Source organism: Hippopotamus amphibius, chromosome 14 (genome assembly GCF_030028045.1).
Source record: "Hippopotamus amphibius kiboko isolate mHipAmp2 chromosome 14, mHipAmp2.hap2, whole genome shotgun sequence".
Classification (NCBI taxonomy): Eukaryota; Metazoa; Chordata; class Mammalia; order Artiodactyla; family Hippopotamidae; genus Hippopotamus; species Hippopotamus amphibius.
In genome coordinates this window covers 48,291,936-48,306,604 of record NC_080199.1, presented here as the reverse complement: position 1 = coordinate 48,306,604, position 14,669 = coordinate 48,291,936, and the positions used below count along the sequence as shown (strand labels likewise).

The 14,669-nt window shown below is 34.7% G+C and overlaps 1 protein-coding gene across 6 annotated transcripts in view; it reads right to left on the bottom strand.

The window, feature by feature from the left end:
• Positions 1–14,669, bottom strand: part of DIAPH3 (diaphanous related formin 3) — a 485,817-nt gene that overhangs the window by 288,584 nt on the left and 182,564 nt on the right. For all 6 annotated transcript variants that reach the window (XM_057707607.1, XM_057707608.1, XM_057707613.1 and 3 more), the window contains 3 exons: positions 8,740–8,804; positions 3,579–3,683; positions 513–815 (listed from right to left, as the gene is read on the bottom strand). In XM_057707607.1, coding sequence (XP_057563590.1) covers positions 513–815; positions 3,579–3,683; positions 8,740–8,804 — 473 coding nt within the window. The remainder of the gene's footprint in view (positions 1–512; positions 816–3,578; positions 3,684–8,739; positions 8,805–14,669) is intronic.

The window sequence follows — 14,669 nt, the reverse complement described above, 5'->3', positions numbered from 1 at the left end:
AAAAAAAGATTCCACTCTCAAACAGTTGGGGATTTTAAGCTGAAAGAAATGAAGTGTGTTTCTTCTCAATCATACTTCTCCTAGTCTTTAGCAACACTCAATTTATGTGACCATGAAACCATCTTTCTGCAGGATTTAGAATTCCTGTGTTCCAACTAAATACCCACTTCTGACAACTAATAATACTTTTCCCAATAGTTACCAACATAAAAAAGTTCCTAAGAATACTTTTTGGTACTTTTGAAAAACACTTCAAAATACAGAGTCTAATCACAATAGTGTTGAATTACCAATTTAATTACAAATAAAATCCCATTGTAACAATGAGCATCGACTGCTACCCAATTTATAAACCAGAAAGCTTCAGCTTTCTGATAGCAAAGGGCTTTGACCCAACACTTTTATTTAAAATAATGCTTGCTTATATGGGTCTTCACTGAAAATAATATACAATACAAATTTAAGTTTTAATCTAGGTAACAGTATTATTGCTCTATTTATTTCTGTTTTACCTTTAACCAATTCAATCTTCTCATGCTGGTTTCTGGTTTAAATTCTTTCTTTGGTTTTAACCCAAAAGGCAGGATTGGTGGCGGGGGAGACGTTCGTCCACTGAGAAATCCCAGGGGAGGTGGTGGAGGCACAGGACCACCACCAAATGGCATGGGCATTCCTGGAAGTGGCGGGGGTGGAGGTGGCGGTGGAGGTGGCGCGCCTCCACAAGAGGACAGTGGTGGGGGAGGAGGAGGTGCCGGGGGGCCGCTTCCATTTTCTTTTGAAGGAGGCAAATAGGAACCAGGTGGCAAGGCACCAAACTATAGAGGGAAAAAAGAAGAAACGTGACAAAAAAACTTTCTACAAAACATGTTAAAGCCCACCTGTCTCAAAAGCAAGGTATTATTTTAAACCAAAAACAACTGAATTTCAGTAATGTCATGTGGTTTAACCTAAAAACAAAATTTCAAAGATTTTTTTTTACCAATTTAAGAATATTATAGCTTTTGTTTTCATAAAAATGTATTTGTCAGAAATATTGCTCCCAATTTTGAGGTATTTATGGCTATCCAAGTGGAGATGTCCAGGAGGCAAATGGTGATATGGGTCTAAAAGATCTGAAAATCAGCAGTCTCTACAGGACAGCTGAAGAAGCCATGGGTGTAGATAAGTTTACCCAGAGTATGTAGCACGAGGAAAGGTTTATATACACAATCCTATGGGACACTAGCATTTAAGCAGTAAGTAAAAAATAAATAAATAAATAAATAAATAAATAATAAATAATCCAGAAAAGAGAGGTAAATAATATTGTCACTTCATGCCTTTGCCCTTGACAAAAAAAAATCTAAGATTCTTAGTAGGACCTGCAAGAGCATGTCATGATCTGGTCCCTGTGACCTGGTCACTAGGCACTTCTGTCCTTATGTTTCCATGGCATAATAACAATAGATGCATTTTTACTATCATAAAGGTGATCTGGGTTGATAATTTTTTGTGGTATGATTATTTCCTGAAATTACTAACTTCAACTCTGCTCTATATAGCTATATAAGTGTTAAGAAATCATTTAAAAGTTTTATGGCACTATTATGGAAAATAGATCATGTATAAAGTCTTGAAATACAAGATCAGCACAAAGAAAAAGTATCTAAGAGAAGTTGAGACCACAATCAAAAAACATGCCTTGTCAAAAACATTAAGTATAAAGAAGAATTACTTTAGTGTTATGCTGGGTTGCTGTCATCATGGAGAGCATGGCCCTTTGAATGTTCAGGATGTATGTAAATGATACTCACTCAATATACATTTATGGCTAACAATGTCTTAAAATAAAGACATGGTTGAATTTATGCTCTAGATTTTGATGGGTATGATTGATTTGAGTATATCATTGATGAGGCCAGACACTGTGACCACCTTTCGATCCCCGGCACCTAACAGTGCTTGGCTGTTAAGTGACTGAAGGAATGAAATCAAAGATAATAGAACACATTTTATTCATAATGTTATAATCAGCATAGCTTTGATCAAAGAGAAGTATATTAAGACAAATGCATAGATTTCATGAGAAATACAAACTAATCCAAAGAAAATATTTGTCAGCTCTCCAAAAATGAATATGGTGGCCAATGTGAAGTCTCTAATTACAGGCTTTCTTCTGATAGACATAAACAAAGGCCATCATTGTACACAATTTAAAACAACACAGAATACGGGGATATGTGTATAAAAACAGATGATTGAACTTGGTGTACCCCCCCAAAAAAATAATAAAGTAAAAAAAATAAAATAAAATAAAATAAAATGCTTAAAAAAAAAAAACAAAAAAAAACCAACACAGGAGATTCCTTGATTTAATCTGTTTCAAAATGTAAATATATTCTCATTTTCTATAAAAGCACATGTAGCAATAACATATCCAAAGGTGGTGAATATGTTTTCTAAAAACTGAAATTTTCTAGAGTAGATTTACAAGTAATGCTTCAATTGGGAAAAATCAAAAAGAAAGTCTAAATTTATACTAGCCCAGACCAGGAAAAGCTTGTCATGAATATTTCAGCCATTGTCTATAACTCAATCTGAAATACAAAAAACAATCAAATGTTTCTTTAATATGAGAGACAAGGAGCCACATAAAAAAGATGAAAACTTTCAATAAATTGTGGAACCTTCTCTTGAAGCACCAAAGAAAGATGATCATTGAGAATTTTTTTATAGATAGATTCTATTTTTTTTTTCCAAAATTGAACACTAACAGATAGCTCCCAGGGTACCTTCAGACAGACTCTGCAACAAAACTATATACTAAGTATAAAAGAAAACAAAATCACAAATAACACAGGAAATAGTATAACTAAGACTATTTCAACACAACCATAAATTAGGATGAAAGGAAAACAGCAAAACTATACTTAATGCTCATCATCTTATATGTGAATCTACATGAAGAAATTTAGCTGTAAATATTCTACTTCCTTACTTTCGTGCATTTAAAACATGCAGAGGATGTATTTCTTGCTACCTAAATGTTTTATGTGTAGAGAGCGTATCTGGGCTATCTGCTTCATAATCCAGATTTGCTCTCTTTTTTGTCATGTTTTAAATCTGTTTACTTTTGGAAATTGAAAAATTATCAGAAAATGTTCTCATTCAGCTAGAGGTTATCTTTCACTGCAAGGTACCCATAGGCTAAAGGTTTTGAAAAATAAATAGCTTGAGCAATAATTTTCTGTAGTGGGATAAAGATCAGTGATGAATGACAAATCTAAGAATAAAAGACTTTCTTACCCTTAACACTTAATTACCTAACGAACATGTGACATCAGGAACAAAACCCAAACGAAACATAAGGAAGCAGATTAATAAAAGTCTAGACATTTTTAAAAATGCAAATAGAAAAAAGGGGGCGAAATATTTTAAAGATAAACACAGCGGAATAGAAATACATATAAAGAATTATATGAAAACATACAAGGGAAAGTAAAGTTTCAACATGGTGATGCTATCAAGATATGATACGACCTTTGTTCCCGTGGGGAGCTTTCAATACCCAAATTCACTCCAGGTGGATGGTATTTTACCTGTGATTTAAAAGCTTGTAACTCTGCTTGAAGCTCGTTAATCTCTGCCTCTTTTTTCTGCATTTGAGCCTGAGTTTCTTGGTGGCTAGTAAACTCTTTTTCAAACTGAAAAGGAAAAAAGAAACACACACATACACACAAGACACAGAGAGAGAAAGATGAAAATAAAAAGTACTATTCCTCATATAGAAATTTGACTCTAATGATCTGTTGGTAGAACATAAACTTTTATGAAAGGAGTGGTAGGTTTTTGCTAAGTCACCCACAGCTTTTCTCTAGGTGCCTCCAGGTCCCACCAAAATCATTCATTTGCAACGGAGCAGACAAAGCCAGAAATAAAACCTGTGACCTTCTGCTCTCAGCAGAACAAACAGGGCCCACAGTTATCCAGAATCCTGGCATTTTTCTTAAAAATCCCTAAGCATCATTGCAACTTTGTGTAAAATAACAGAGAGCAAGGCACTGTACTGGATTCCCTGACCTCTACCTGCAAAAACTTATACTTGAAACTTGTCTTAAGTTTATCAACGTGATTTAAAAGAATTCCATTTTAATATTTTATTAATAAATAATTCCACTTTACAAATGCACCAATTACTTCCTCTTTTCTTACAATAACTTCATAGATTTTAAGGACCTGATACAGGCTGTAACCTTCAACAACAGTTTAAGAGGATAAAGACCATCTTATTCATCATTAATCTTTGGGAAATTAATGATAAATTAATCTTTCAAAGTCCTTAAGTGCAACACTTTGTGGGAGGAAGGCAAATAATAAAATTTGGTGAATCCAAAGTTTTCTAATTAATATAGCCATTCATCACAAGTCACCATCCTATATTCAAACAGCTTCACCTTGCCATCATCATGACTAAAAACTTCTATTAGCAGGGGTGAATTTAAATAGAGTACTATCTCATAATCAAGAACAAGGTATTTGACTCCCTTTTAAAAACATTTTTTTAAAAAAATTAATCATTTAAAAAACGCAAATACTTCACAAATGTAGCCTTGAGACTTTAAAACACAGTCAAATGAGGGTTAGGGTTGAGGGGAGGGTTAGTGTCTCCATACACTGATGGCTTCCAAGTCCCTATCACCAGCTCAGCTTCACTCATCTGTATTCCAGACTGTAAACCGGTCTATAGGTATATTTCCAACCTAATGAACATTTTTCAAGACTAAGAAAGCATTCCAGTATTTTCAAAGCCAATATTATCTTCTTCTCTACAAACTTTGTTTTTTGAATACTGCTGTTCCACCTAAAAGATAGCTCATATATCATGACTTCTTTGTTCTTAATCTTTAGTGGCTTCATTATAAAAGCCATTCTCATTAACCTAATATCTAAGAACCCCCTGATATCTGGTCCCATATCATCACCTTCCTTTATTCAATAAATACCTAATAGCATGACTATTATGTCTTTCTCAGAATGGCAGGGACTAGAGATACAGAGTTTAAGAGAATACAATCATTGTGCTTAGTAAGCATAGTGTCTGGCGGCAAAGTCAAAGCAAACTAACCACCTAAAATCTATGAATTAAAGAGAGAATAAAGAGAGAAAGGACTGGAGGGATATGCATCATTCCTGCATTATTCTCAGGTTTGAAGAACTTGAGTCATTACCTGAAAAGTGTAGCACACATTTCAAATAGAGTGACTAGAACAATGTGTACGTGAGGGACAAATCATCCCTTGTAAGGGGCACAAAAGGAGGTTTGAGAACAAACTGAGAGGATGAAGCTAGAGATACACAGGAGTGGAACTGTGGAAAGGAACTCAGCAATAAACCAAAAAGCTTTTTTTCTTTTGCCTAAAAACTAAAACCTATAGAGAGCTATTAGAGTATTTATCATAAGAAAACAACATAATCAAATTTGCACTTTGGAAAGTCCAACCAGCAGCAGTGTGGACATTGGACTGAAAGATAAATACTAGAGGCATAGAAATGAGTATAGAGCTACTGCAGTTATTCAAGCAAGAACTGAAGCCCTGCCTAAATGAAGGTAGATAATAGGGTAATGGAAAGAAAAGGAAAAAAAAAAAGAAGAAGAAGAAAAAAATATATATATATATATCCAAAAAATTAGTGTCTGGCTGAACAAAGAAAATGAGTGAGGGGACTATATCTAAGATGACTACATTGTTCTATTGCTACACAAGCCAGCAACATAGTATTATTATACGAGAAAATGACATTTTTAGGGACAAGAATGATGAATTTGGTTTAGAAGATGTTAAGCTTGAGATACTTACAGGAAATTCAAAAGAAATGTATTATCTCCTTGGACATCTCACCTTGGTGCCTCACACTAATCTATCAGGGCTCACATTGGCTATTACTTCCTTGAGTAAGTCTTTCCTGGCCACCCAAGATCCTTCCTATAGGTTTACGTACCATATAGAGTTCTCCTACCACAACAATTATCACACTGTAATATAACATAAAATTATCAAAATGTAGTATCACACACCTCAATAACACCCACCAAACTGGAAGCTCACTAAAAGTGTGAACCTTTTCTAATTTACTCATCACATTTCCAAAGCTTTATACTTATAATTAAACTCAATAAATATTTGTTGAGTTTAGTCATGAGCCAATTCCTGTCAAACCTTCCTTTATATGTTGAATAACCATGTCAGTATCATACAGTAAAGTTCCTCAATCTTCCAGCCTCAACAATCTTTGAGAGGTCATTTTCTCTATTCTCCTTTTTACGACTGCTTAGTCGATGTTTACTGATGCTTAGCAAGAAATAAAAAACTAAATTCTTACCAGGGTAAGAATGAAGGAGTCTTTTTCACAATATCAATATGAACACTATCCTATCTTACAAGGCCTTAGAATAAGATGCAGAAGGAAAAAGAATTATTTATAGGAACAAAAATAAAACTATCAAAACAACCAGTCATAATTAGTATACTCAAAGGAAACTTATTGATTTGACCATACTGAGAGTATCTGTATTACTTACCAAAGAAATAAATTTCTACATCCTCCTCTATAAAAGGATCAGACGAAATATAAACTTTGCTTTAGCATTTTTATAATATCTATAGTCAAATCACAGTAGCCTTGGGGATAAAATGAATCTCCATTAAAGATGTACTTTATAAAAACTGATATGATAGCCTCCTTCTCCAAAAAGAGTTAGTAGAGCAACATTGCACTTACAAAATTACACGCAAAAATGTCAGCAAACACAGTTAAGGGTGAGGCTCTGCTTAATTTCATTCCCTGGGGTAAATGTATTAGTGCATCTGTACAAGAAGGTTGATAACTCAATATTCTCTATGTACTTTCTGACATTTCTGGTCTTCATTTTTCAAATTTATGCACTAAAATAAAGAATGTGTCTAGCAACCATGATAGCTTCCTGCCTAAAGCAAAGTATTTACATGTGTCCCTATAAAGCTATCCGAAAAAATTCTTGCTGACACATAAAAAATGGTATGGCAATAGAAATCTTTTATGGAGCAAACAACATTTTCTGAATATACCTAAGACATTAACTGCTGACTAAAAGGAGACAACCAACCTTGAACAAGGTCTTTCTTCCATTTAGATTAAAAGCTTACAATTTTAAAACAATGCATTGAGAAAGTTATCAAGTTTAACACCACTCATATGAATACTGTATACCTAAAAGCGATTATAAAAGCACATTTAAACTATCTGGGATGTATTCACATCAAGTACTTGGAAGTTTGCTACTACTTTCCCACAATGAGTGAAAGTTTTTACTGAGCTTGGAATACAGAGTCAGTGAGGTAAGAGGTCACCATATAACACAACATCTATTAACTGGAACACTTATGACACTTAATTTAAAGGATCTGTAAATTTGTTTCCCCCACTAAACTAAGTCAATTCGCAGCAATGGCAATATCATATCCACAACTGCAATCTGAGCCTACAGCCAAAGGCCTGGGAGATAATATCCTCTCATTAAGTATTTGGTGAAACTTAGGACCTCTTAGGACACTTACAAAGTTTTTCATAAGTTACTAATAATTTACGAAAGTGTCTACCATTTGCACATTATGTTTTATCTTAAAAGTCTAACAGAAATGTACAATTCTCTCAAGATTCATTTAAGGCCTGACACATCAAAAATGTAGACCCTCTGGCATGGTGCCTAACTCCGTGTAAATGTTTAGTACATGTTCATTGAGGTGGCGGTAGCAGGAATTACCATGATTCCTCCAATGTGAGGAACCATACCCAAGAATTCAAATCAGAGTGACTACTTAAAATGTGAAGAATCCAAGAACAATAAAAAAAAATAAAATTTAAAAATAAAGTTTACAAAACAGAGAAAGGATTTCCCCAGTGGCGCAGTGGTTAGGAAACCACCTGTCAATGCAGGGGACACAGGTTCGAGCCCTAGTCTGGGAACACCCAAAGGAGCAAATTAAATTAGAAAAAAAATTAAAAAGAGAGAAAAAGTCTAATAGGTACCTGCTAAATAGAGATAAAAGCACAAAACACTACGCTTAAAGAAAAGTGGGGAATGGCTGAATGGTCAGCAATACTACTGGACAGAAACAAATGAAACTGTTGACATCCAGTTCTTTTAATCTATGAAAATGACAAATCATATGGCTCCACTTAGTCTAATGAAGCATCTTTAATCAAAACAAAAAGCTAAGTTAAACTTTCTCTTAAAATTTTTAGATATAATTTCAATCTTAAGGGACTAAATTATATGATGTCTTAAGAAATACTCCAGTCTTAAAATTCTGACTCTATATACTGTCAATCATTTATTCATTCACTCATTTAAAAAATATGTTTTAGTTATCAGTCCAGGAATTATTCTAGGCACCAGGAGAGTAGAAAAAGCAAACAAAAATGCCTCATAAAGTTTATTCCAGAAGGAGAAATAGACAAGAAATTCGCATATATACACACAGATAGGTAAACAATGTATCATGTCAGATGATGATAGATACAACAGTAGAAAAATAAGAAAAGAAGCACAGAGAGGGCCAGAGTTGGGAGTGGTTTCAGAAGTCCTCCACAGAGGATGGCATCTGCGTAAATACCTGAAGGAGGTAAGGAAGGAAGTGGGAAGAACGCAGAGTCCCTGTGGCAGAAGCATAGCTGCAGGAGCCCCCACATAGTCTTGCGAAGTTAGTCAAATTTACTTACCTTCTTGTTAAGTTCTGATGCTTTCTCTTCAAACTCTTCTAGTTTCGCTTGATCTACGCAAATATCTAAAATTGCAATAACAAAATTTTTCTTAAATTCATTGCTACTTTAAAAGTTTAGAAAGAAAAAAATCAGAGAAAAATTAGAAACAGTGTCAGTAATAAACAAAATGAAGAAACATTTATTATAATGTTGGAATGGAGAAGGATTTTCTAAGCATGATAGCAAGATCACAAAATATAAGGACAAAGATAACCTCAACTACAATTTTATCATTGTATTAGGGAGTTCAACCGTAATATACGATATTCAAAAGTTGCTATCCTCAATTCATACATATTTTGAAAGAAGAAGAGAAGAGAGAAGATGGATGACAGCCAATACAAACTAGGATAGTATGCGATACCCAAGAGCACAAAATTAGGAATTAAAAAGGTGAAAATTGTTAAATCATAAGAACAGATATTTGATTTTCCCTAGTAATATGAAAATATAAAAATTTTTAATGAGAAATAAGCAAAGATTAAATGATCCCTAACGCCAAGTACTGGAGATAGCACAGGGAACCCAACTCTCCTAAAAACAGTGGACATACAATTAATGAACTCTGCTGATAGAAACTATGAAACATGCACTAAAACTTAAAATATTTTCTTTCACCCAGTAATTCTATTTCTAAGACTTTGCCTTTAAGCAAGAATATTCATTAAAATATCATGTTAGCAAAAAACTGCAAATAAATGTCCACCAATAATAGATTAATAAGCTCTGATATGTATCCACATGACAGGATACTTTGCAGAAGTAATTCATATGGATGTCTCATGATGTACTATATCCCTTCTTTCTTTTTTTAATAAAATAATGAACATGGTTTAAGAAAATACACTACAGAACAACTGACAAGAAGCAACAGTCAACCAAATAACTGTATCCAAAACTCAGTGCGGCTTCCTAAATGCGACCTTTTACAGCTCTTTCTGTATTGGATTACCCTGGTGGTTAGCTTTTTAATTCTAAATAAAGTTGTGTACACCATTATTTCTTGATTTAACTATTTAGGACATTATAGATAACTTCCTACTATGAAATAAGAAAACTGTTTCCTGTCTAATTCCGTTTTTTTGATAATTTTACTTTCATTTGGCTGGCTCTGTAGCACTAACTTCATACCTAATCTGATTGCTGTTGCACAGACAGCATCTCTTGAATCCCACTTTAATATATGAAGTTATCTGTGCCCTAAACTTTCTAATATCTGCCTCCCCTATTGTCTTCTCTCACCCAATCATGTAAATACAGGACACTCTCTCTTCTGCATTCTGTGTTTATTCTAAGCATTTATAATCAATAAACACAATGAATTTATCATAATTATGTAAATATGTTTCACTTATATAGCCAAGAAGTATTCAAAGACTATATTTCCTTCTCAAGAATTCAATGTCTATTTTTTTAAATCTGGAGAGAAGATATTATGGTGACTGAAAATACGGTCAGGTGTCAAATATAAATGTATAAGAGCCTTAAAAAAAAAAAAAAAAAATTCAATGTCAAAATTTATCTACTCAAGGAGTAGCTGCGTGCCTGGCCCTGATAAACGTATCACACTCCTGCACGACTTTATCTGAGAAACAGATTTTGATAGCTCGCTAGGATTCAGACTGAATATTCGTTTAATCCAATACTTGGACATTAGTCTGAGGCTTGGACAGTCTTCTATAAACACCTCTATCACCAGGACAAGCAACCCCAAAAGCTTGGACAACCTGAGGAAACAAAGAAACCCCATGCAGGCAAAGGAGCAGGAAAAAAACCCACAAGACCAAATAAATGAGGAGGAAATAGGAAAAATGCCTGAAAAAGAATTTAGAGTAATGATAGTAAAAATGATACAAAATCTCGATAACAAAATAGAGAAAGTACAAGAAACAGTTCATAAGAACTCAGAAAAACAAACAGCAATGGATAACAAAATAACTGAAATTAAAAATACTCTAGATGCTATAACCAGCAGAATGACTGAGGCAGAAGAACGAATAAGTGAGTTGGAAGATAGAATGGGAGAAATAAACGCCACAGAGCAGGAAAAAGAAAAAAAAATAAAAAGACTAGAAGACAGCCTCAGAGACCTCAGTGATAACCTTAAACGTACCAACATTCGAATTATAGGCATCCCAGAAGAAGAAGAAAACAAGAAAGGGTCTGAGAAAATATTTGAAGAGGTTATAGTGGAAAACTTCCCCAACATGGGAAAGGAAATAATGAACCAAGTCCAAGAAGCACAGAGAGTCCCATACAGAATAAACCCAAGGAGGAATACACCAAGACACATATTAATCACACTAATGACAATTAAACACAAAGAAAAAATATTAAAAGCAGCAAGAGAAAAGCAACAAACAACATATAAGGGAAAACCCATCAGGATAACAGCTGACCTTTCTACAGAAACTCTGCAGGCCAGAAGGGAATGGCAGGATATACTGAAAGTCCTGAAAGAGAGAAACCTACAGCCAAGAATACTCTACCCAGCAAGAATCTCATTCAGATTTGAGGGAGAAATCAAAAGCTTTCCAGACAAGCACAAGTTAAGAGAATTCAGCACCACCAAACCAGCCTTACAACAAGTGCTAAAGGAACTTCTCTAAGGAGGAAACACAAGAAAAGGAAAACACCTACAAATACAAACCCAAAACAAGTCAGAAAATGGTCATTGGAACACACATGTCAATAATCACTTTAAATGTAAATGGATTAAGTGCTCCAACCAAAAGACACAGACTGGCTGAATGGATACAAAAACAAGACCCTTCTATATGCTGCCTACAAGAAACCTACTTCAGACCAAGGGATACATATAGACTGAAAGTGAAGGGATGGAAAAAGATATTCCATGCAAATGGAAGTCAAAAGAAAGCTGGAGTAGCAATACTCAAATCAGACAAATTAGACTTGAAAGTAAAGACTATTACAAGAGACAAGGAAGGGCACTACATAATGATCAAGGGATCCATCCAAGAAGAACATATCACAATGGTAAATATCTATGCCCCCAATATAGGAGCACCTCAATACATAAGGCAAATGCTAACAGCTATAAAAGGGGACATCGACAGGAACACAATAATAGTGGGAGACTTGAACACCCCAATTACATCAATGGACAGATCATCCAAACAGAAAATAAATAAAGACACACAAGCTTTAAATGACACATTAGACCATCTCAACTTAATTGATATTTATAGGACATTCCATCCAAAAATGACAGACTACACGTTCTTCTCAAGTGCACACAGAACATTTTCCAGGATAGATCACATCTTGGCTCACAAATCAAACCTCAGCAAATTCAAGAAAATTGAAATCATATCAAGCATCTTCTCAGACCACAACGCCATGAGACTAGATATCAATTACAGGAAAAAAACTGCAAAAAAGACAAACACATGGAGGCTAAACAATTCACTCTTAAACAACCAAGGAATCACTACAGAAATCAAAGAGGAAATCAAAAAATATCTAGAAACAAATGACAACGAAAACACAACAACCCAAAACCTATGGGATGCAGCAAAAGCAGTTCTAAGAGGGAAGTTTATAGCAATACAGTCCTACCTTAAGAAACAAGAAAATGATCGAATAAACAACCTAACCTTACACCTCAAACAACTAGAGAAATAAGAACAAAGAAACCCCAAAGTGAGAAGGAAAGAAATCATAAAGATCAGAGCAGAAATAAATGAAAAAGAAAGGAAAGAAACCATAAGAAAAATAAATGAAACTAAAAGCTGGTTCTTTGAGAAGATTAACAAAATTGATAAACCATTAGCCAGACTCATCAAGAAAAAAAGGGAGAAGATGCAAATCAACAGAATTAGAAATGAAAAAGGAGAAGTCACAACGGACACCTCAGAAATACAAAACATCATGAGAGACTACTACAAGCAACTATATGCCAATCAACTGGATAAACTGGAAGAAATGGATACATTCTTAGAAAAATACAATCTTCCAAGACTGAACCAGGAAGAAATAGAAACCATGAACAGACCAATCACAAGTACAGAAATTGAGGCAGTGATTAAAAATCTCCCAACACACAAAAGCCCAGGACCAGATGGGTTCACAGGCGAATTCTATCAAACATTTCGAGAAGAGTTAACACCTATCCTTCTCAAACTCTTCCAAAATATTGCAGAAGGCGGAGCACTCCCAAACTCATTCTACGAGGCTACCATCACCCTGATACCAAAACCAGGCAAAGATGTCACAAAAAAAGAAAACTACAGACCAATATCACTGATGAATATAGATGCAAAAATCCTCAACAAAATACTAGCGAACAGACTGCAACAGCACATTAAAAAAATCATACACCACGATCAAGTGGGGTTTATCCCTGGGATGCAAGGATTCTTCAATATACACAAATCAATCAACATGATACATCATATCAACAAATTGAAGGATAAAAACCATATGATCATTTCAATAGATGCAGAAAAAGCTTTTGACAAAGTTCAACATCCATTTATGATAAAAGCTCTCCAGAAAATGGGCATAGAAGGAAATTACCTCAACATAATAAAAGCCATACATGCAAAACCAAAAGCCAACATTGTTCTCAATGGAGAAAAACTGGAAGAATTCCCTCTAAGAACAGGAACAAGACAAGGGTGTCCACTCTCACCACTGTTATTCAACATAGTTCTGGAAGTGTTAGCCACAGCAATCAGAGAAGAAAAAGAAATTAAAGGAATCCAAATTGGAAAAGAAGAAGTAAAATTGTCACTCTTTGCAGATGACATGCTATTATATATAGAAAACCCTAAAGACTCTACCAGAAAACTGCTAGCACTCATTGATGAGTTTAGTAAAGTAGCAGGATACAAAATTAATGCACAGAAATCTCTTGCATTCCTATACACGAACAACGGAAGAGCAGAAAGAGAAATTAAGGAAACTCTCCCATTCACCATTGCAACCAAAAGAATCAAATACCTAGGAATAAACCTGCCTAAGGAGGCAAAAGATCTGTATGCAGAAAACTTTAAGACATTGATGAAAGAAATCAAAGATGACACAAACAGATGGAGGGACATACCATGTTCCTGGATTGGAAGAATCAACATCGTGAAAATGACTGTACTACCCAAAGCAATTTACAGATTCAATGCAATCCCGATCAAATTACCAATGGCATTTTTCACAGAACTAGAGCAAGAAATCTTACGATTTGTATGGAAACGCAAAAGACCCCGAATAGCCAAAGCAATCTTGAGAAGGAAAAATGGAGTTGGTGGAATCAGGCTTCCTGACTTCAAACTATACTACAAGGCCATAGTGATCAAGACAGTATGGTACTGGCACAAAAATAGAAAGGAAGATCAATGGAATAGAATAGAGAACTCAGAAGTAAGCCCAAACACATATGGGCACCTTATCTTTGACAAAGGAGGCACGAGTATACAATGGAAAAAAGACAGCCTCTTCAATAAGTGGTGCTGGGAAAATTGGACAGCCACATGTAAAAGAATGAAATTAGAACAATTCCTAACACCATACACAAAAATAAACTCCAAATGGATTAAAGACCTACATGTAAGGCCAGACACTATCAAACTCCTAGAGGAAAACATAGGCAGAACACTCTTTGACATCCATCAAAGCAACATCCTTTTTGACCCACCTCCTAGAATCATGGAAATAAAATCAAGAATAAACGAATGGGACCTCATGAAACTTAAAAGCTTTTGCACAGCAAAAGAAACCATAAACAAGACTAAAAGGCAACCCTCAGAATGGGAAAAAATAATTGCCTATGAAACAACGGACAAAGGATTAACCTCCAAAATATACAAGCAGCTCATGCAGCTTCATACCAAAAAAGCAAATAACCCAATCCACAAATGGGCAGAAGACCT